The sequence below is a fragment of the Artibeus jamaicensis genome, unplaced genomic scaffold, assembly GCF_021234435.1.
Source record: "Artibeus jamaicensis isolate MK-2021 breed Jamaican fruit bat unplaced genomic scaffold, CSHL_Jam_final contig_519, whole genome shotgun sequence".
Taxonomy (NCBI): Eukaryota; Metazoa; Chordata; class Mammalia; order Chiroptera; family Phyllostomidae; genus Artibeus; species Artibeus jamaicensis.
Genome location: NW_026521871.1, coordinates 24,994,514 through 25,015,160, shown reverse-complemented (window position 1 = coordinate 25,015,160; position 20,647 = coordinate 24,994,514). Strand labels below are relative to the sequence as shown.

At 36.2% G+C, this 20,647-nt stretch overlaps 1 protein-coding gene across 3 annotated transcripts in view; it reads left to right on the top strand.

Annotated features, from left to right (window-relative positions):
• ARMC8 (armadillo repeat containing 8) overlaps positions 1-20,647 on the top strand; it is a 100,973-nt gene that overhangs the window by 27,083 nt on the left and 53,243 nt on the right. For all 3 annotated transcript variants that reach the window (XM_037139435.2, XM_037139433.2, XM_037139434.2), the window contains 6 exons: positions 7,111-7,182; positions 8,535-8,677; positions 8,778-8,875; positions 13,616-13,708; positions 18,771-18,851; positions 20,547-20,622. In XM_037139435.2, coding sequence (XP_036995330.1) covers positions 7,111-7,182; positions 8,535-8,677; positions 8,778-8,875; positions 13,616-13,708; positions 18,771-18,851; positions 20,547-20,622 — 563 coding nt within the window. The remainder of the gene's footprint in view (positions 1-7,110; positions 7,183-8,534; positions 8,678-8,777; positions 8,876-13,615; positions 13,709-18,770; positions 18,852-20,546; positions 20,623-20,647) is intronic.

Below are 20,647 nucleotides of genomic sequence, written 5' to 3'. Positions count from 1 at the left end.
GTTCATTCAGAGAATTAGGATTTAAAGGCTCGAAAGAGTCTTCAAAAATTACTAGATCAGACCGACATAGTTTTTACATATAGTTTAGATAAGCTATTTGCATATGTGGAATTAACTTCGATATCTAGAATATCTGTGTTTGTAATTGCATGTATCTTTTTATATTTCTAAACCATTTAATATATATAGTTATATGTAACATATTATGTATATATAATGTATATAGCCATATTATTCCACAGTGCTCAAACACATTTTTTATGTTCTTTGGAATGATTACATGTATTCAAATTATTTATTATTATTTTGGCATTTTTAATGCAATTATTAAATGTCACTCATTATTAGAAAATATCAGGTGCTTTATAATCATATATTGGTAAACTAAGGAGTGAAATACAGTAACTCCTAATTTCTGAGCAGGGATGTATACAAATTGCAACTGTATCTGATACTACATACATTCCAGAAATCTACACCATAGAATAATTTATAAGAATCATTCATTTATAATGAACTAAAATATTGCCAATTCTCAGTTCTGTTCAATTTATACATATAGTAGGTGCACAATAAATAGCCAAGTTGAGTTGAACTTCACTATAAATTTCTCAGGTACCTCTTAGATTAAAGCCTTTGTTAAACATAACTTTAGTTATTTTTGATCATCTGTTTTACTTATTTTGATGATCTACTGATCATCATTATCAAGTTCTTTTAAAATTGGCAGTTCACATATGGAAATAGTAACTTTAATTGGAATATGACTATATTTCATTTCCTAACCATGCTGGATGATAGAAAACCTACTGTACTTGGATGTTTGAATATTATATTCATCAAAAATAACATTATAATAATTATAATTAAGGGGACAGAGCAGTGACTATGTTTGTAATTTGTCAAGTCCCAATAATTTAGTAAGTTGTTGATTTACCACCTTGCCTTGTTCTAGCTAGTCACAAGTATGTATTTTTTCCTTATTTTATGGATGTTTAAATGAACAGTGAGTTCATAAGTAGGCCAGACTTTTATTTATACTTAGATGGTAGTTTTCAGTATCCGGTTTATATTTTGGCTACTTGATATCTATTAGATCAAGAATAAATGTACAGTATTACAAATAAGAGCTTCTTCAGGTAAGCAAAAAATAATACTGATTCAAAGTGAAAGTGACGTAATGGACCTTTTAGCTATAGGTTCCCATCTTCAGTAATTTTCTGGTTTTAGATAATAGTGTGTTTTCATGTAAAACTTATACTATTTTGATTGTTTAGGAATAAATATGCTTATACCTGATTGAATGAAACTATGTTTTTCCTGCAGATCTAGATCTTAATTTTTTTCTTACTCTTTCTACTGTTTTAATGGCACTGTGCAATGTATACTTTCTTTCTTGGTTTTGATCACTATCATTATACTCTTAATTTAGACATATGCTGTTGCAGACACTGTATATATTGTTTCAATATCTGAGTCCTTTCTCTTCACTATGCTTCATCTCTTTCAGAGCAAAGAAAGGAAGCAGAAAGGTTAGCTTCCATGTAAAATTAGGTGCCTTGAGTTCATATATGAGGGGAAATTGCCCCCTAAATGGAATTTATTTATCAAAAATTGTATATTTATTCTTACATGTTTAAAACTTCAGTCACCTTCAAAGTACCCTCCAATTGATGCAGTAGATCTATTGAAACATTTCCATTGCTTGAAACAGTTTCTGAACTTGTCGATTTTGATGGCTTTTGGTGCTTCTGCTGTTTTTTGGTTCACCTCCTCTTCCACATCAGCAAAACGTTTCCCTTTGAGTACTTTTTTCGTCACGTGAAACAAAAACAGTCACTCAGGGTGAGATTGAGTGAATAGGGAGAGTGGGGCACAGGGGTTATGTTGTGTTTTGGTCATAAACTGCTGAACACTCAGTCTGGTATGGGCCAGTGTGCTCATAAATCCCCATCATGAAATAAGCAAATTTATTGAGAGAATCTTCCAAAAAAATTCACTGAAGCCAAATGCTGCCTCTCACAATGCCAGCTGGTACACTGGTACACTCACCTAGCAGTGGAAGCCAGTTATACAAAGGGCCCACCCTCCAGCAGATAATTCTGTTCTTTTTCTTGGGGGTCCCCCTCACATTAGTGGGCAAATTTAAGATTCTAGCTAGATTTTAGCTTTAAAAAAATGTTCCCTGACAAATTCATGTCTCTTCTTTTCTAGTACTCAAAGAATGGGATATCCCCAAGGCTTACTTTTTAGCATTTCTATCTGGATAGTCTTATCTCATCCTCAGAGATAATTCAGTGTGTCCAAAATTAAGAGAGATCTTTGTCTTCCTATTGGATTTATTCTCCAAACTTTTAGTGTTCTCTATACCCAGGTACCCAGACTTGAAGTACTCACTCAAGATATGTCACATAACACATTTCCTGTATCTTCAACTCACCTTTTTAAGTGCTTCCTCAAACATCCTTTGTATTAATGATTCCTCTGGTTGCCACCCTAACCAGTGTCACAGAACCAGATACCTGGATAGACTGACTAATTTCTTCAACAAACATTTGTTGTGTGCCTACCAGGTGCTAGGCATCATGCTAGTGTGGGAATTAATAAGGATGAACAATGTACTCACTGCTCTGGAGGATCCAAAAGTCTGAAGGAGGAGACAGCTAAAGAGACAGTCCACCATAGTTTGATTGTGAATGTTATGATAATGATAAGTGTAGAGAGTCTTGGGACCACAAAGGAAGGGCCATTGTCTCTCTTGACTTTAGTATTATCTACATTCTAATCCATTCCACATTCAGCTTATCTTCCTTAGTTACTGCCTTCTTCACTCTTGTTTTTTGATCAAAAACATGATTGCTCCTTAATCTACCTCCCTTTAGTTTGTCTGTTCTCCCTATCACTTTTCTAATTTTATGTTTCATGCCATCTTAAAGGGGACACTCTTTTCAATCCAGGCTCCTGGTTCAGCCCCAGAAATACGCCGTTTTTATTTTCAGTATGATCTTCTATGAATGGCTTTTCTTTTTGCTTTCCCTATCCATTTGTCAAAATCCTTGCCATTTTCTTAGTTCATCTTAGTTCTCACCATTGTCTCAAAACCTGTTAAGCTTATCCTTTTCATCTACTTTCCTCAGCCTTATAAGCACTCATCTAATAATATAGCCTTACATTGTTAGTGCTATTTTGGTCTCTCCAAGGAAATTGTAAACTCTTTTAGATCAGGCATTCCATTATATACTGCTTTTGTATCCTTCATAGAGGTTAGCACATGGTAAGCACAAAACTAACTGTTGAATTTCAATAGTATATAAGTAGGGCATTTCCCCCCAACATTAAAAGATGGTAGACATGAGATTATATTTCTTTGATTTAGTGGGAAAAGTATGTCTTTTACTGATAGTTAGAAATACTCTTATTTTGTATAAAAATATAAAATTGAAACACAGGAGGAAAAGGGGAAACCTATTTCCTAACTTCTTTTTTTATTAGACTGTTCTAAATGCTTGATATACCAGAGGCAGTGGAAATAATACTTGGCATAAAAAATATGGGTTTAGACCAGCTCTCTCATTTAATGTGGAGCTCTGAGAAAAGCCCCAAAGCTGAGTCTAACTTCCTCATCTGTAAAGTGTAATCTTACTCAAGGTTGTGATGAATATGAAATAAAATACCTTATTTTATTTTTAATAAATATGGAATGCTCTGTAAACTTCTAAGTAGTATATAAGTCTTGCATAGTTTACCTGTGCTTCCATCTTGGGTAATAGTTGTAAGTTTGAGTTTTACAAAAATATGGATTTCTGTTTGGCATATTTTATGATCCACTGATAGTAACTTCTCTGATAGTTCCAGGTCAGCTGGCTTTGTTGCCTCTCAAGACAGATTTCTATCCTAACAAAGTAATGAGTGTGCTATGATAGAGGGCACCGGGGGGGCACCTAACCCAGACCTGGGGGTTGTTGCGGCATGTTTCTAAGAGGACATGATATCAATGTTCAGACCTGAAAAATGAGTAGTTAGCCTGGGAAGGGTATAAAAGTATGAGGGAGGGGATAAAGAGATGAGAGAAGAGTAGCTGTAATCTGATAACAAGAACCTGCATCTGGCTGGCTCTGAAATGGAATCCTATACTGTACTTAGAACTGCTGAAGATGGGTATATGTGATAATTGTCATCTTTTTTGGTTTAACTCTTTTATAGAAATGACCTTATAGTAGTATTCCTTTATAGTAGTAGCAGAATAGAATTTATTTGCTGGGCATTAACATTTCTTCTTCCTTACCTAGCATAGACATATTTTACTTATTAGAGCCAGGACAAGACTTGCTTTCTTTAGACATTGGTCCGTCTTATTAATTGTGTTCTCTCTAGTTTAGATTTACTCTGTAACTATTAGCTGGGTCCTCCATGTCTTTTTTTGCAAACTATTAAGAAAACTGGACAGTTGATCTTGGGAGGGTTATTATTTGCTTTTATCTGTAAAAACATTTACTCTGACATGATTTCAGATATTTAAGATTGTTTATATGGTAATGTGGGAATACTTCATTTCTGCTTAGTTTAGCAAGAATGGGAGAAATCTGGGGAAACATTATGGTTGGGAGTTTCAGAATAGAGAGAGCATCGAGAATGGAACCTGGCACAAAAGAGACCCTCTGTAGATAGCTGCTGGATAAATGAATGTGCTGCAGTGCCACAGGCAGAACATATTGAGAAAAGGGAATAAATGAGAGTAAATGGCAAACTGCTGGGTTAGGGTCTATAAGCTGATGATTGCAAAGTAAGTCTATGTAGGGAGGCAGGAGCCTAGATGTACAGTCTGCCACAACTGTGCTTTGCTAAATGAGGCTTTGATATCACATAATTTTAACATCATGTGTCAGAACTCAGTAAAAACCTCAGTAAATTCATTCAGTTTAGTACCCATAAACAAAAAATATTCCTACTATCCCCTGTGGACCATACAGAAGGTCTGATGAATAGTTTACAGAGAGATCTGGTCCTGAAAAATAGACCTATCCTCAGGTACTGAGCTAGTGGAAGAAGACTGGGCAGGTATGCAGTGTTTGCCTCACGACTTGTGCAAATGCTATTCCAAACTTGTAAGGAGAATAAGCTTTCAGCAGAGCACTATACCATAGTAGTGTATTTCTGCAATAATCTAAGAAGGTAATTGAGGAGAAGGATATAATTAATACCAGGGCTTTTAATGCCAGCAGATTTCGTCGGTTTTATAAGTATATAGTGACTATAATGATTACTTGTTGATTTCTTTAAAGTAACTTTTTCTCCCTCTGTTTTCTACTCCGCTTTTCTACAAGATCATGGTTTGCCAACTATAGAATTCTTTTAGGATTTTCATGTTCAATGTTGGCAAAAAATTCTTGTATATTGTAGTGTTCTGCCCTGCCACCTCAAAGAGGGGAGGTCAAAGAAATGTTGGTCAAGTATCTAGGGGAGCTTAGTTAGGGTTAGAAAGAAATGGGTGAGTTAAGAACTTTGAGACTCTATAGCAATGGCCTTGTGCTATCAGACCTAACTTCCCCTTATAAATATTTTGTAACATCCCCTGTAGTATGCTGAAATTAAATCCATAATAATATAACCTACTCTCATACATAATTCTAAAAAGAATGCTTTCCCCTCCTTGTAATATAAAGGAAATTTTTTAAAAGGTAATATATAATGTTTCAATATATAAATGCTTAGGTGTGACTATATTAGAAAACTTCAGTGAAGTAGTGTAAATGCAGGTGCTGCAGATGTAGACTGATGTAGGGATATGGTATTGATGACTCATGAACCAGGAGTGCCACTGTGCTAGTGATCTGATTTTCCAAAGTGAAGTAACTCTTAACAAAGAGTATATACTTCCTTTTATTTCCAGGGTGGGTACAGTACTGAAAAATTATAATTTTTAAACTGTAAAATATGCTTTATATTTGTAAAACTATGACCAGAAATTTCCAGATACCTCACAAACTTTTGAAATGTTCCTAAGGGGTTGTACTGCCCTCTTTCCCACTTTGAGAACCACTGGTATGGAGATCACATAGTGTTCCAGCATTTTATATTAAGATAAGACTGCTGACTGATTAGGGTATTTTAAAAAAATTATTAAATGTATTATTTTTTATTAAACATTTTATTAGTAATACTAGGTTTATTTCGAGCTATTTTTTCCCCTGCCTGTCCTTTGAAACCACCCGGGTTTGTGAACCAATTGGTCATTGATAGAGGTACTCTGTTAACAAAATTTTAATTCCTGGTGAAGTAAAGATCTGAGTGTAGCTGGAATAAAAATTACTGGTGAATATGAAAGAAATATCAAAGATTTTTTTAAAATTTAAATCTCCTTAAAAGACAATTGGCTGCTTAAACAAGCATAGTAACACTATATTAGGTTGTTTCTAATTACTTTAAAAATAAAATGTGTAACGGTAGCAGCACAAAGAATGGATGGGGAAATGGAAGTATTATACCTGCAATGTTCTTACAATACCCATGAAACGGGGGTGATATCCCTTGAAGATTGTTGAAACATGCACATTATAGATTGTAAGGCAAACATGAAAAACCCAAAAAGCTACAGTTAATAAAATGATAAAGGAGATAAAATAGAATCATAAGAAATACTCAGTCCATAAGAAGTCACAAGAAAGAGTGAACAAAGTCATTCTCCTTTAAACAAGGTCAGAGATGTTCTGTGGGCTGGTTGCTTTTACTTTGTACTCCCAGATCTGTGAATGAGGATGTGTATATTCTTTATATATTTCTTTATATTCAAAAGTTCAGTGGCCTTTTAAAAAAAACTTGGTTTGGTTTTGTTTTCATTGGGAGTCTTTTGCCCAGTACTCAGGATCTATTTCCCACTTCCCCCACTCCATTACCTATTTTACATCCCTCAGCTTCACTCTCTTGTCTTTGGCATTCCAGGGGGAAAAGGGTCAATGCTTTTGACTTTGTCACCGACTTCTGTACTTGCCAATCCAAGATGTTACATAGTAAAGATAAAGGGGAATGATTGATCTTTGATTTTTTTTGTGTGATGTCTCAACATACAAAAAATGTATGTTTTCTCTTCCCTTTCTCTTCCCCTCAATTCAGAGACATGAAAAATGCCGTAATTGGAAACAACAAGCAGAAAGCCAACCTCATTGTTTTAGGAGCTGTTCCAAGGTATGTTTGGTATCATTTTCTTTTTTGCTGTTCACACTAATTCTAATGTATTTCTCATTCTCAACCATAAGAATGATCTTTTTCCTGTATTGCCTATTCTATTTTTGGAAAGCCTCAAATTTCATGAGTTTCATGAAGCATTTGTAAGAAATAAAACAAGTCCAAGTACCAGAGAATGGACTATGAAGTGAATGTGTGAATACTTCTTAGAAATTCAAGATCATTGACCCTGCAATAGAAGAATGTGTTGCACCAGCCTGATTCATTCTTCCCTATCTACTCAGAGCCCTGGCAGTTTTTGACTTCTCAGGTTTCTCAAAATCTTTTTGTAAATTAAAAGAGAGAGAGAGAGTTGGTTGGTTTTTTATTCTTCTCTTCTTTATTTGACTTCTAATAAAATTTGCTGTTTTTTAAGTTAACATAAAGTTTATTTCTTCTGATGACCTAATAAGCTTCCTTTTGGTGGATAATGACAGTTGTATAACTTTCTGTTTGCCTTTGCTATTCAGAACTAAGTTTTATGTGCAGTTGTTGTAAGTTTTCATTTAGAATTTTTAGTATTTTGGGTTTTTCCTGTTCTTTTTTATCTTTTGATATGGGATTAATGGTTGTATTGTTTTCATCATAACCAACTTCAAATATATACTTTGGTAACCATAAAGCAGTCAGTAACCTTTTTTAGGAAATTAGTGGTCATTATATAAATATGCTTTAGGGAGCATGAGAGTTCTGTCTTAGAACAAGAGAGGTAGTCACACGTGGTGGATGATTGAAATCTGGAGAGTAGTTATTTGTCAGGCTGGGCTGGAATGGAAATGGGAGGATCCCCTGATTCCCCAAATGGGAGAACTGGAGAAAGAAGAGAGCTTCCCTTGCTTGAAGAGCTGCACAAGGACTCTGAGTAGTCCCTCTAGACTAGACCTCTGTGATCTCTGAACTATAGCTCTGGTTATTTAAGGTCCATTTCAAGTCTGAATGGAAGACCCAGCAGCACTTGGCATTGGTTGTCTTCACATTCTGAAGTGGCAGGTAACATGAACTTGTGATGTTGCTGTTTCTACAGAGGCCACTTTGGACAACTCTCAGATTTATAGTTCTGATAAACTCTTAAGAATATATGATAGTTCTTTTTGCTCAGAATGAAGAAAAATCTCTTTTAGGTTTTCCCCAGATATTTCTTTATTAAATTAGCAGCTGATAAAACAAATGACCATTTCCTACCCTTTATAAACTTACCAACCATATTTTTAGTATATACAATGTATTCGTAGCCTTTTTCTGTCACATTACTTTCAGCTAATTCACTTTTAAGTTTTTTAGTCTCTTCTGTTTATCAAGTTCATTCTTTTTAGATTGTTATACTTGCTTCAGCAAGAAACCTCAAGTACAGAGCTGAAAACTGAATGTGCAGTGGTATTGGGAAGTCTTGCTATGGGTACTGAAAACAACGTCAAGTCTCTATTAGATTGCCATATTATCCCTGCCTTACTGCAAGGTATGTAGGGAAGTCATTTTTATTCAAGTAAAACTTAGAAACAGTTTGCAGTTTTAAATATGGATTGAAAAGATGTCTCAAATCTATTTCCTATTAATAGGACTATTGTCCCCAGACCTGAAGTTCATTGAAGCTTGCCTCCGATGCCTGCGCACCATCTTCACCAGTCCCGTCACTCCAGAGGAGTTATTGTATACAGTGAGTTTTAGTTGTTTTTGAATCATCTATTATATTTCACTAACATCTTACTTCTGATTTACTTAGCATCTCAAGACTCAGCAGTGTTATATTATTAAAAAATCTCAAAAAATACTTGAGTTCTTGCTAATTTGCAAATGTCAAATGATCTAGGCTTTGTAAAGAAGTAAAAGATAGTCTCAGAACTTGAAGAATTTACAGGCTTGCTTTATTTGTTTTTTTTAAAAAGACCCATTTTGATCTCTTAATATATACAAGGTAAGACAATTTATGTAATGCTAAATGAGTGATAGGGCGTTTTGTTCACTCTAGGCTAAATCCAGGAGAGAAAACTTTATAGAGAAGCTAGAAACTGACCTGGGTCTTGAATAATGCATAAGATTAAGAGAGTAAAGAGGCCAGTCTAAGAAAATCTGTGTAAGAGAATATGCAGGATTGTGGGCAGGATAGTCTTATGTGGGAAGGGCATGAGTATTAGCTTCACTTGGAGAGATGAAGCAGAATCAGTTTGCAAGAGGCTTACTTGCAAGGCTAGAATCGCATGCGAGTATTCAAAGATCTGTGGAATCATTCAGTAGTTTTCAAAAACCTTGGGGTTTATTGGGAGGAGAGTATTTTTTATCTGATAACTTTGGGCTTTTTTTTTTTAAAGATTTTATCTATTTTCAGAGGGGAAGGGAAGGAGAGAGGGAGAGAAACATCAATGTGTGGCTGCCTCTCTTATGACCCCTGCCGGGAACTGGCCTGCAACCCAGGCATGTGCCCTGACCGGGAATCGAACCACAGTTGTTTGGTTCATGGGCCCGAGCCCAAACCACCGAGCTAAACCAGCCAGGGCAGGGCTTTTTTAATGAAAATTATCCAGACTAATATTTTTCAAATATTCTTATCCACAATCCACAGTAAGAAATATATTTTCCATTGCTACACTGTGCATATTGTGAATTTGGGTGTGAGGTAGAATGTGAGTGAGAATCCTGAGGCAGTTTTCACAAAGCAGTTCCATAAATGTGATGCCCTCTGATTCCTATTATATCCTTTTTCATTTTTAAAACATGCTGGTTGTGATTCTCTAAGCTAACACAAAGAATCAGAATGTCAAATCAGACACATATGAATCAGATCTTGCTGAGAATCATGCTTTACAAATATTTCAAGAACATAAGGAATCAGGAGGCAAAAGGAAACAATCAGGAAGAGGGGACATGTCACGTAGCCTCATAATCTGTGATTCCCGCATCAGGCATGTGTTCTTCTGGCCGGCAATGATACATAAGTATTGTAAGGGAGATTTGTCAGTCACCTCATACAGCAAGGAGGCTCTGAATGATGAAACATAGTAATTTTATACCTCAGGGATTTGTGTGACATTCTTCAGGGAGCCATTTCTTATAAATCTGTAAATCATTTACTACAGTGGTTCTCAAACTGGAACATGCACCAGAATTGCCTGGAGGGTTTGCTAAGCATAGATTGCTGGACCTTACCTGTAGAGTTTCTGATTCACTAAGTCTGGGGTGGAGCCTCAGAATTTGGATTTCTAACAAGTTTACAGGTAGCTTACATGCTGCTGGTCGTTGGACCACTCTTTGAGAACCACTGATACTGTAAGCAGTTATAAATTGGAAACATCCTCCTCAAAGCATTCCATCAGTTCGTCTTCCTAAGTTCCTATTGTCCCGATTACAAAGAGGTTGAACAGCCACTGGTCTTTACCCTAGAACAGGGTTTTCAGCCCATGTGCCACAAGAGGCACAGAGATATGCCTCAAAAATCTTTAAAACATGCAATTCTGAATAAACATGACTGTTTCATATGGGCGCTGGCCTCTTCTTCCTTAGATTGTCAAATAAAAAATGACAGCCAACACAACAGTAGCCATCTGGTGTGAATGAATCAAAATTATACCTATATTGGGGGGTGTGCTGTGGAATTTTAGTGGTTAGTTTATGTGTGCCATGAGATGAAAAAGGTTGAAAATCACTCCCCTAGAAATTTCTTCTAAACCCCCAACCCAATAACAGAGGGAGAAATTTATCATGGCCAGCTGTTTTTAACTTCATCTTCCTCACATTCGAAACTGATTTCATAACTTACTAATGAATCATGGTGCATAATTTGGAAGACTCTGGTTGACGCCATCCTAACTTTTTTACATGAGAAAAATTAAGACTCAGGGGCATCGAGTGACTTTCACAGTAAGGACATGTAAATTATGAAACATCTCAATTTTTTTTTCTTTTCTCTTTTTTTGTAGTTTAAAAAAAATCTTCACTCAAGGGTATATTTACTGATTTTAGAGCAAGAGGAGGGGGTGGGGGAGAGAATGAGTGAAAGAAACATTGATTGGTAGCCTCCCTTACACACCTCAACTGGGTATTGAACCCGTAACCTAGGTATATGCCCTGACCAGAGATCAAACTCACAACCTTTTGGTGCAGGGGCTGATGCTCCAACCAACTGAGCAACCATGGCAGAGCAAAGCATCTCAGTTTTATGCCTCAGAGATAATGGGGAATTCATGAAAAGTGTTGGGTGGAATAACGACAGAGTGAAGTTTTCAATGTAACTAACTGTGATCTGTGAGTTGGATACTGAAGAGGTCAGCTGCGTTGTAACTCAGGCACTAAACTGAAGATAGCAGTTGAATTGGAAAAGGGCAGGATGTCTAGTTTGAAATTCCATTTATCCAATGGGCAAATTATAACTATTCTTTTCCTGTTTACTCACCTATAAACTGCAGGTATATAACAGAATGGGCAGAAAGTGGGCCCGGTGTGAAGAATAGTATAGGGGTTGTTGTAACAGGAAAACAGAGAGAGGAGCAATGGAGGAAAGGAAAGAGGTGGAAGTGGTTTTAGGAGCCTAATAGAGGCTTTTTTTTTTATCTTCCTCTAGATTGCCTGATCTATCTTAGCTGCTACCTACATCCCCATCTTCTGCTTCCAGCCCCCATATTCTCTCTTCCTTTTTAAAAAGATTTGACTTATTTTTAAAGGGGGGAAGGGAGGAGGAAAGAAAGGGGGAGAAACACTGATGTGCGAAAGAATTGTCGATCAGTTGTCTCTTGCACACCCTTAACCAGGGATCTGGCCCATAATGCAGCCATGTTCCCTGACGGGGAGTTGAATTGACCGGGTCGTGGGATGATGTCCAACCCATTGAGCCACACCAGCCAGGGCTTTCTTTCTCTTCTTTCTATGCATTTAGTACCTGACTTTCTTTGAGGTTTTTCTTAGTTTTTCTTTGTTTTTAAACTACTTGTGGCAACACACAGGATTATACTTAACAAGGGAAGGGGGAAGATTCTACTTGGGAATCAACAGCCTCTTTTTCTACTTAGTTTTTATATATCTTGGACATTCTTTTCTTTCTCAGAGAAACTCTAAGCTTGTTCATCTCAACAGTGCTATTCTTTTAAGTTTCTGTCCTTGCCTTCTGTTTTCTTTTATTCTTTTTATATTTTATTTGTTTATTTTTAGAGAGAGGGGAAAGGAGGAAGAGAGGAAAAACATCATCAGTGTTCAGGGCCGCCCCTTACTGAGGATCTGGCCTGCGACCCAGACATGTGCCTGAGATTGGGAATCAAACCAGCTACCCTTTGGTTCGCAGGCCGGCCCTCGGTCCACTGAGCCACACCAGCTAGGGCTGCCTTCTGTTTTCTTTTGTCAAAGTGTGGTCTGTGGACCAGCTATATTGGCCTCATTTGGGAGCTAGTTATAATGGATGGTCTTAGGTCCTACTCTAAACCTACAGAGTCATAATGTGCACACACACAGAAAATCTTGGAATTGGCATGCACGTTCATACTTTAGAAGCACAGCTCTAGGACTCTTGACAGCATTGGTAAGGATGCTTGAGCATAGTCTCCTTTCCATCTCTGATTCATTTCAAATCTCCTTTCAACTTTTCATTTCTTTTGCATTCTGAGAAAAGAAAAAGAATTCTTGAGAAACTTTTAGCAGGTTGGGTGGATTCTTTTTTCTTCCGTACCATCATGTATGTTGTTGTTTCAACAGTAGGTAGAGTGTATGCTGAGAGAGAAGTTGCTGTTGTGAAGATTGAAATTAGCTAACTGTAGTCATGAGAGATTGTTACTGATCACTGATACTTATAATGTCTCAGAGGTTATAATTGCCAAGTTTTATTTTTATACACTGATTCCTCCCTAGAAGCTATCTATTATTCTATATCTTACTAGTTACCTCACACTTGGTTTCAGAACAAATTTCTGTCAAGTCTTACTAAAATGATTTTGTTTTATTATGGGGATGTAGGCTATTTTGGGGAAAGAAATTGAGAATTTTCTGTTCTTAAGGTTAAATTTTTTTTTTAAGATTTCATTTATTTATTTTTAGAGGGGAAGGGAAGGAGAGAAGGAGAGAAATATCAATGTATGGTTGCCTCTTGTGCGTCCCCTGCTGGGACCTGGCTTGCAACCCAGGCATGTGCCCTGACTGGGAATTGAGCCTGTGACCCTTTGATTCGCAGGCCCGTGCTCAATCCACTGAGCTACACCAGCCAGGGCCTTAAGGTTAAATATTAAAGCCCTTTTCCTTTTTCTTTGCCCAGACAGTTTTGGTGGCCATGTTGCTTTTGTTTTCCTGTATTCCTTAAGCAGACTTGATTTACTGTTATTAAGAGGCTTGCACAGTACCTGCTCATAGAAATAATGTGTTAGATGTACTCCACAGTGTCTTAAGTTCCTTGTTGCTGTGCTCTCCTTCCCTTTAATTCCAGGATGCTACGGTGATACCACACCTCATGGCACTGCTGAGCAGGTCCCGTTACACCCAAGAGTACATCTGTCAGATCTTCTCACACTGCTGTAAAGTAAGAACTGGAATAAATATTCTCTGTAATGTAAAACTTTATATGCCTTCAGGAGATGTGCCTTCTTTGTGTATCTTGTCAGAGGTAATCTATGCATATAAGCAGACTATGTATCTATTTCCTTCCCCCTTTTTTGACATAAAGTATACCATACATACTTTCTGCACCATGCATTTTTTTACTTAACATATTTTGAAGGCTACTGCGTATCAGTACATAAGGAGCTCGCTCATTCATTTTTTATAAACAGCCATATAATATTTTACTGTATAGATATGCAATAATCTATTTAACCACTCCTCTATTGTTGGACATTTAGCTTGTCTCCTGTCTTATGTTATTACAAAACAATACCTTGTGTGAAACATGTTTCATAAGAAATGGAATTGCCGACTCAAAGAGTGTGCATTTGTAACTTTACCATGTGTTGTCTTATACAGATGTTGTGCCATTTTATACTCCTACCAGCAGTGTGTGAGGGTTTCCCCACCCCCTCGGTTTCCACATTGTTAGAAATTATTTTAAGTGATCTCATACAAGGAGAACTAGGAGGTTCTTCTGCTCTTTGTTGAAGAAATTTCTGTTATTAAAAGGGCCTGAACCCAACCTGAAGAGTGCTGTGAAGTGCTAAGATGTACTCTGCCTCATAGTTTACACTCGTTATTCTTTTGCTAGCAATGGGTGATTATTTAAGATCTTTCATAATTTCTATACATTTTCTAACTTTTAACCAAATAGTTTATCATCTGAAGATGCTGTAAGTTGTTCAAGACATTACTCACCTATCATTTAGAATCCAAATACAAAATGAGGAGTTTGAGGAGCTATAAAAGAGAAGGGAAAGAGAAGTGAACACCTATATACTAAACTAGGAGTATCACAGATCACATTTTAGAAGTTTCCCAGATAAATGAAAATTAAATAATTTTGTTCCAGAAAAATTATCTGTTGATTATAATTTAAATGTTTAAACCATTTCTCATATCTTAGAGGAATATCACAGCCTACATAATTCTGTTTAAGACATGTAGAATTTAAGATTTTTGTCAAACATTTTTTAGGTTTCTCTTCTCAGGTTGCTCTGACTCAGAGGACCAAGGATGTCAGATGATTCCTTAATCTTTTGAGGTGGGCAAAGAAAGGCTTTGAGAAAACATCATTTTTGTTGCAATTCATTTACTGAAAATGAGGCAAATTTAAAAGGGTCTAGAATCTTCCAACAATGAACTGATGTCTTGTAGCCAGCACTGGCAGGTGAAAAGGATACTCCAGAACTCTATGCCTCATTAAAAATCTTTGAGCATTGATACCTGAGTGTTTGAGAACGCAGCATCTACTAGTTATAACTACAGTAATCCCAAAAGGGCACTGAAAATTGGACCAGGATGTATGTATGTAACTACTACATGTCAAATTATGCTAAATTATGAGAAGTTTAAAAAATCCCAATCCTGAAGTTACCCAAATCACTTCTAGAATTATTCATTAGAAACTTCTCACCACTTCTAAGCTTGCTCATCTGAAACTTATCAGTGCTGTTTTAGCTAAAATCATAGATAAAGGAAAACCATTAAATCACAAGTTCTTGTGCTAGAGAGAAACTTAGGCTGAGCAGGAATTTATGCTCACTAATAGAACTAAATAGAACCCTTATGCCACTAATAGAACTAAAGATAACAGAGAAATTCATCTTAACTCAGCTTGCTTTTAGCCTCATAAGAGCATTTGCCAGTGTAGTTAAATGACCAAATTCAAGTATTCTGAGATATAACTAGACCTCAGGAAACATAAACCCAGTGACAACAGAAATAGCCTAAAATACAATATTAATTTCTCTACTGAGATATTAACAATATGTCTTTTAAAACAACTGATCTGATGATTTCTATATTGTCATTATAAAAACATGTCATTTTCTATTTGTTCAGTTTACATATAAGATTCATAATAGAATTTTAAGACTGATTTATGAATTTACATATACTGGTATCAATATTAAATAAATTTACATAGTTTGGGGAGAGGAGACAGAAAAAGAAAAAGTTTACTAAAGTGTTTTTATGAGAAGCTAATCATACTTATATCTTTGAAATTTTATCTCATTAAGAAGCAAAAAAGACTAGTAGTAATATTACGTGGAGTTCTAACTTCTTAATTGTCATTTCTTAAGCATTTACTCAAATCCCTGACTCGTGTGTTTTGGAGTTTTAGATCACGAGGGCTTATGTGCCTCATACCCTGTGGATGCTGCCTTCGTAATCCCAGGCTCATGCAGGTTGATTTGGAGAGACTAGAGAGACTTGCTGAGAATCGAACAACAGCTCCTCCTTTCTAGTTGCTGCAGCCACTAATTCCTTCCTTGCAGTTATTTTTACACAATCCTGTGTAAGGCCACAAAGAGGAGGAACAGCTTTCGTAATAAATATTTGCTGCAATCTTTGGGGCAAAGAGTTTGAAGGATTAAAAAAATATAGTTCATATTGGTAACAGCAGGGAACAGTTTTGTTCAGAGAATTGCATTGTGCTTGTAACTCCATCAGTAAAGATATTCCATAAGTGATCCAGCTCTGAGGGCGGAAGGGAAGATGCTTACACATGGATATTCATTGACATGATGTTTGTAATAAAACTGAAAACAATCTAAGTGTCTCACTACAGAGTACTAAAGTATGGGGCATTCATACAATGGAATAAGGCCAAAAAAAAAAGGAAAAGAAATGAGAAAGCTCTTATGTACTGATATGAATGATCTCTGAGATATAGTATAAGAAAAAGTAAAATAAATAAAAGTTTAGGGCAGTAAATGTAATTTATATAGTACTATATATATAAATACTTCATATATAGTATACATAAGCATAATCATTTGAGTTAAAGTGGGAAAGAATATACTTATGTATTTGTATATGTATAAGATATCTTGATGAATATAAAAGTCTTTTAATATTAAGTTATCCCAAAGCAGGGGAACAGGGTGGCTGAATACAAAGGTAGAAAAACAATGATGTACAGGCGCAGAGGCAATACCCTGCCTGTTTAGCTATTCTACAAACATTGTAGAATAGTATTTAAATTGGGATGTTAAAATATATAAGGAAGGCAAAAAAATTTTAGTATTCTGACATGTCAGCCAAGGCTAATTTAGACTTATCTTCACAGTTTATTCTACTTACTTACTTGTTACTAAGTAAGAAAAAAAATGGCTCAGATTCTTAAGAGACCCTTCTTTTCCTTGGTTCCCCGATTACAGTCTCCACCACCTTTCTGTTTGCTATTACTTTTTATCGAATGTTTTCCATTACCACGTATCCCCCATTCCCTGCTCTTACCTCCATCCCTTCTCTCCTTCTGTAATCACCACACTGTTGTTGTCCATGCTCATGAGTTTTTTCTTTCTTTTTCTTATTTGCTTGACCCCTCCATCACCTCTTTGCCCCCTCCCCCAGAACGGTCAGCCTGCTTTCTCTCTGTGAGTCTGCTTCTATTTTGCTTTCACCACTGTCTTTATAATGAATCAGCCAGCTTCTCCAGTGTTGCAAATGAGACAGTTCAAAGTAAAGCATTTAGAACAGTGCCTGGCACATAGCAAGTAAATAAGTACCTGTAATTATAATTGTGGGTGCGGGGATGAGAATGAGGTAGGAAGACAGAGCACACTTTCAGCCTGTGTCCTAAGAATGCCAGTATTTTCAGTTACAAGGGCAGGTTTGCACTGTTCTGAACGGATGTATAGTGATAAATATATCGAGCAATTGTACTGTGGGAATTTGTCCTCATTCCCTAATGATCTTCACTGAGATACAGCTTTCATAAAAGTCAACAAAACATTGCTTATAATAGTGAGACATTAGAAACTACCTAAAATATGTAATTGGGGTTTGTCTGAGTAAACCATGGAATATCATGCACTGATTAAAAATAAGAAATTAGAAGTTAGAAATGTATAGAAATTAAGAGATAGATTGCTGAAGTTTTTTTAAAGGACTCTTTGATAGTATACAAAATATTTAGAGAATTATTATTCATAAAATAGAATATGGCACTTTTGTTATTCAGAAGTATGAATGCTAATCTCCTCACTTCAAATGACGGGTATTTTGATCTAAGATGGAATGAGCACCTTAAAATAGTTGTTACTTGGCTGAATAGTGGGTTGGAGAAATTGGTCTAGGAGCTTTTTTCCAGAGTAGTAAGTATCTGGTTTCCAGTATAAACCCAAACATGCAGTCTACCTTTCAGAGCTACGTTTTTCTCTTCTGAATAATGATAAGTATAACATACCACCTTTGTCCTGGCTTTAATTGACTTTTCATTATTTGAGTGGGTAGAACATAAAATCAGTGAGTAAAAACTGAGGCAAATTCGAAGCCTTGCTTTAATCTGTAGCTTCCGCCACTTTAAAGACCTTCAATAAATATATTAGTAGAAAACAGTTGATGAAAAATAAAATACTTGAACTTCTCTATTCTACACCTATCTACCCTAAGAAGCGGTAATTTTAAGAAGAGAAATGAGATAGAAACAGAAACCAAAGCATGTTCACTTCTCAGTTATGGAGTATTGTGTTTCCCGCCATCCATTGCTCAGACTGCCTGATGTGTTGATACCGGTTAGCCCCTGCTCCAGTTCCTCTTGCAATTATTTAGTTTTAGAATTCTCACTAGTTCATCAGCCTTAAGTTGTAGGAAAGACTACCATTGTGACTGAGGGTGTGCACATGAAATGCAGAATTCGTAGTTCTGTTGCTGTGATAGTTGCTGCAATTCTATTTAAGAATTGCATGGGGCCTGTACCAGGATAGCTTCTGTTCTCCCTTCCTTGTGGGGAGGAGGGAAGGAGGCAATAATTTTACATAACTGGGATGAAGTAAGATATGGCAGCCCCTTGCAAGACTAAAAATAGTGTCTACCTTCCTTTTTGGGGAATGTGTTTATGCAAGAGAAGGAAGGGTAACTGAGAATTCTGCCTTGAATGGAATATGGTTTTCTACATTGAAGTAAATGTTTTATTGGAATGAATCATTGCTCTTTTTAATATATTACTGTATTCTCTTTTCTTATAGGGCCCAGATCATCAAACAATTTTATTTAACCATGGTGCAGTTCAGAATATTGCTCACCTACTAACCTCAGTATCTTACAAAGTAAGATGTTAAACATTATGTCCAGTTTGTTTTTTTTTTAAGATTTTATTTAGTTATCTTTAGAGGGGAGGGGAAGGAGAGAAACATCAATGTGTGGTTGCCTCTCGTGGGTCTCCTGCTGGGAACTGGCCTGCAACCCAGGCATGTGCACTGACTGGGAATCAAACCTGGACCCTTTGATTCGCAGGCCCGTGCTCAATCCACTGAGCTATACCAGCCAGGGCTTATGTCCAGATTTTTATACTTTATTTGATTGCTAGAATATTGCTGTAGAAAATTACATATTTTATTTCTTGATAGATATTGTGATCAGTATTGTCTTTCCTCTTTTTTTTTCAGTATATGGTTGTGGCATGAGTTGCTATTGATTTTCACCTGTGATCATTAATAATCTCTTCCAGTTAAGGTGTCTGTGCCAAAGCTGATGCCTTGAAGTGTATTGGAGCAATGGCTTGCTATGTCAGGAAAGACTTTGGATTTCATATTTGAGATGTTTATTTATCCGCAGTGACTCACTCAGTCTTATAGCACATATGCATCATATATATCAACATAAAATATATTGTTTTGTATTTTGAGTTAAAAAGTCAAGAGTTTTCAGATTTGTTAATTAAATTTTTTACTACCTTTTTCTTATATATAGGTAAGTATCATCATGATATATTATCAGACATTTAGGTAAAACTGTAGTCATTTCATTGTTGTTCAGCTAGCAAATTATAGCAAACACTGGGACATTGTCCTTACTGTGTCACATTAGAGCTGGGTATACCAAGAGTTTCCTGCAGAACAGAGAAGTCCTCCTTTTGTCTTCTCTCCATTTGTACTGATTCTGGTTTGCTCTTTTGGTCCTTAGCTTTATTACAGCTTGCTACTGTGTATGTTGTCCCTACCTCAGATGCCCAAAGTTTGCTCTTGGTGAAGAGCTCACAAGGATAGGAGTGTTGCCCAAGTGAGGGACATGTTTCTGTACACCTCATCCACCTGTCCTGTCAGTCCCAGCTTTCACATAAGAATATCAGATGTGGACTCAGCTGAGGAAGTAAGGATTAGATCATCTGGTGCAAACTGAATAGAAAGGCTAAAAAAATAACAGCTCTCATAGAAGCCCCAGCAGATTGTAAAATGTGTTGTATGTGGCCAAGAATTTGGACCCTTGGTCTCATCCCAGACCTGACCAGACCTGGTTTTGAGGAATGGTAGCAAAGTTTATAGATGTTTTAGTTAAAAGTTAAATTAGTTTAGTTCTTTTCAAACTTTTGTTGTAACTTTGTTTCCTTTTCTTCCTCATCCCCATCCCATGTACAACTACAAGAGTACTCTTTTTTTTCCTTCTTCGGTTCTGTCTTTTGTAGTTTGGGAAGAAATGTCCCACTTGAAAGGCAGTCGGTAATTGTTATTAAGTTTCCTTTGCTTTACCAACATTGTATCTTGTACAGTGTCCTTTTAAATTTGATTAGGGATTTACCTAGTTCAAATTTAGTGCAACTTTAGTGCTTTTACTTTTTCATTACTTCAAAATTAATTTGAACTTACTGCATTCTTCTGATATACCAGTCTTATTTCTATTCCCTTGAGTCCTTCCTTTAATACTCTAGCAGATTTAAATAGTTATTTCTTCAGAAGAGTTTAGATTATAAGATATTAAAATCCATATTTACAAAATTTAAATAAATTGTTCATTTACTTTTACAGGTTCGAATGCAAGCACTGAAATGCTTCTCAGTTTTAGCTTTTGAAAACCCCCAGGTATCGATGACCCTGGTAAATGGTAGGCTGGTACTTTCAGTGGCACC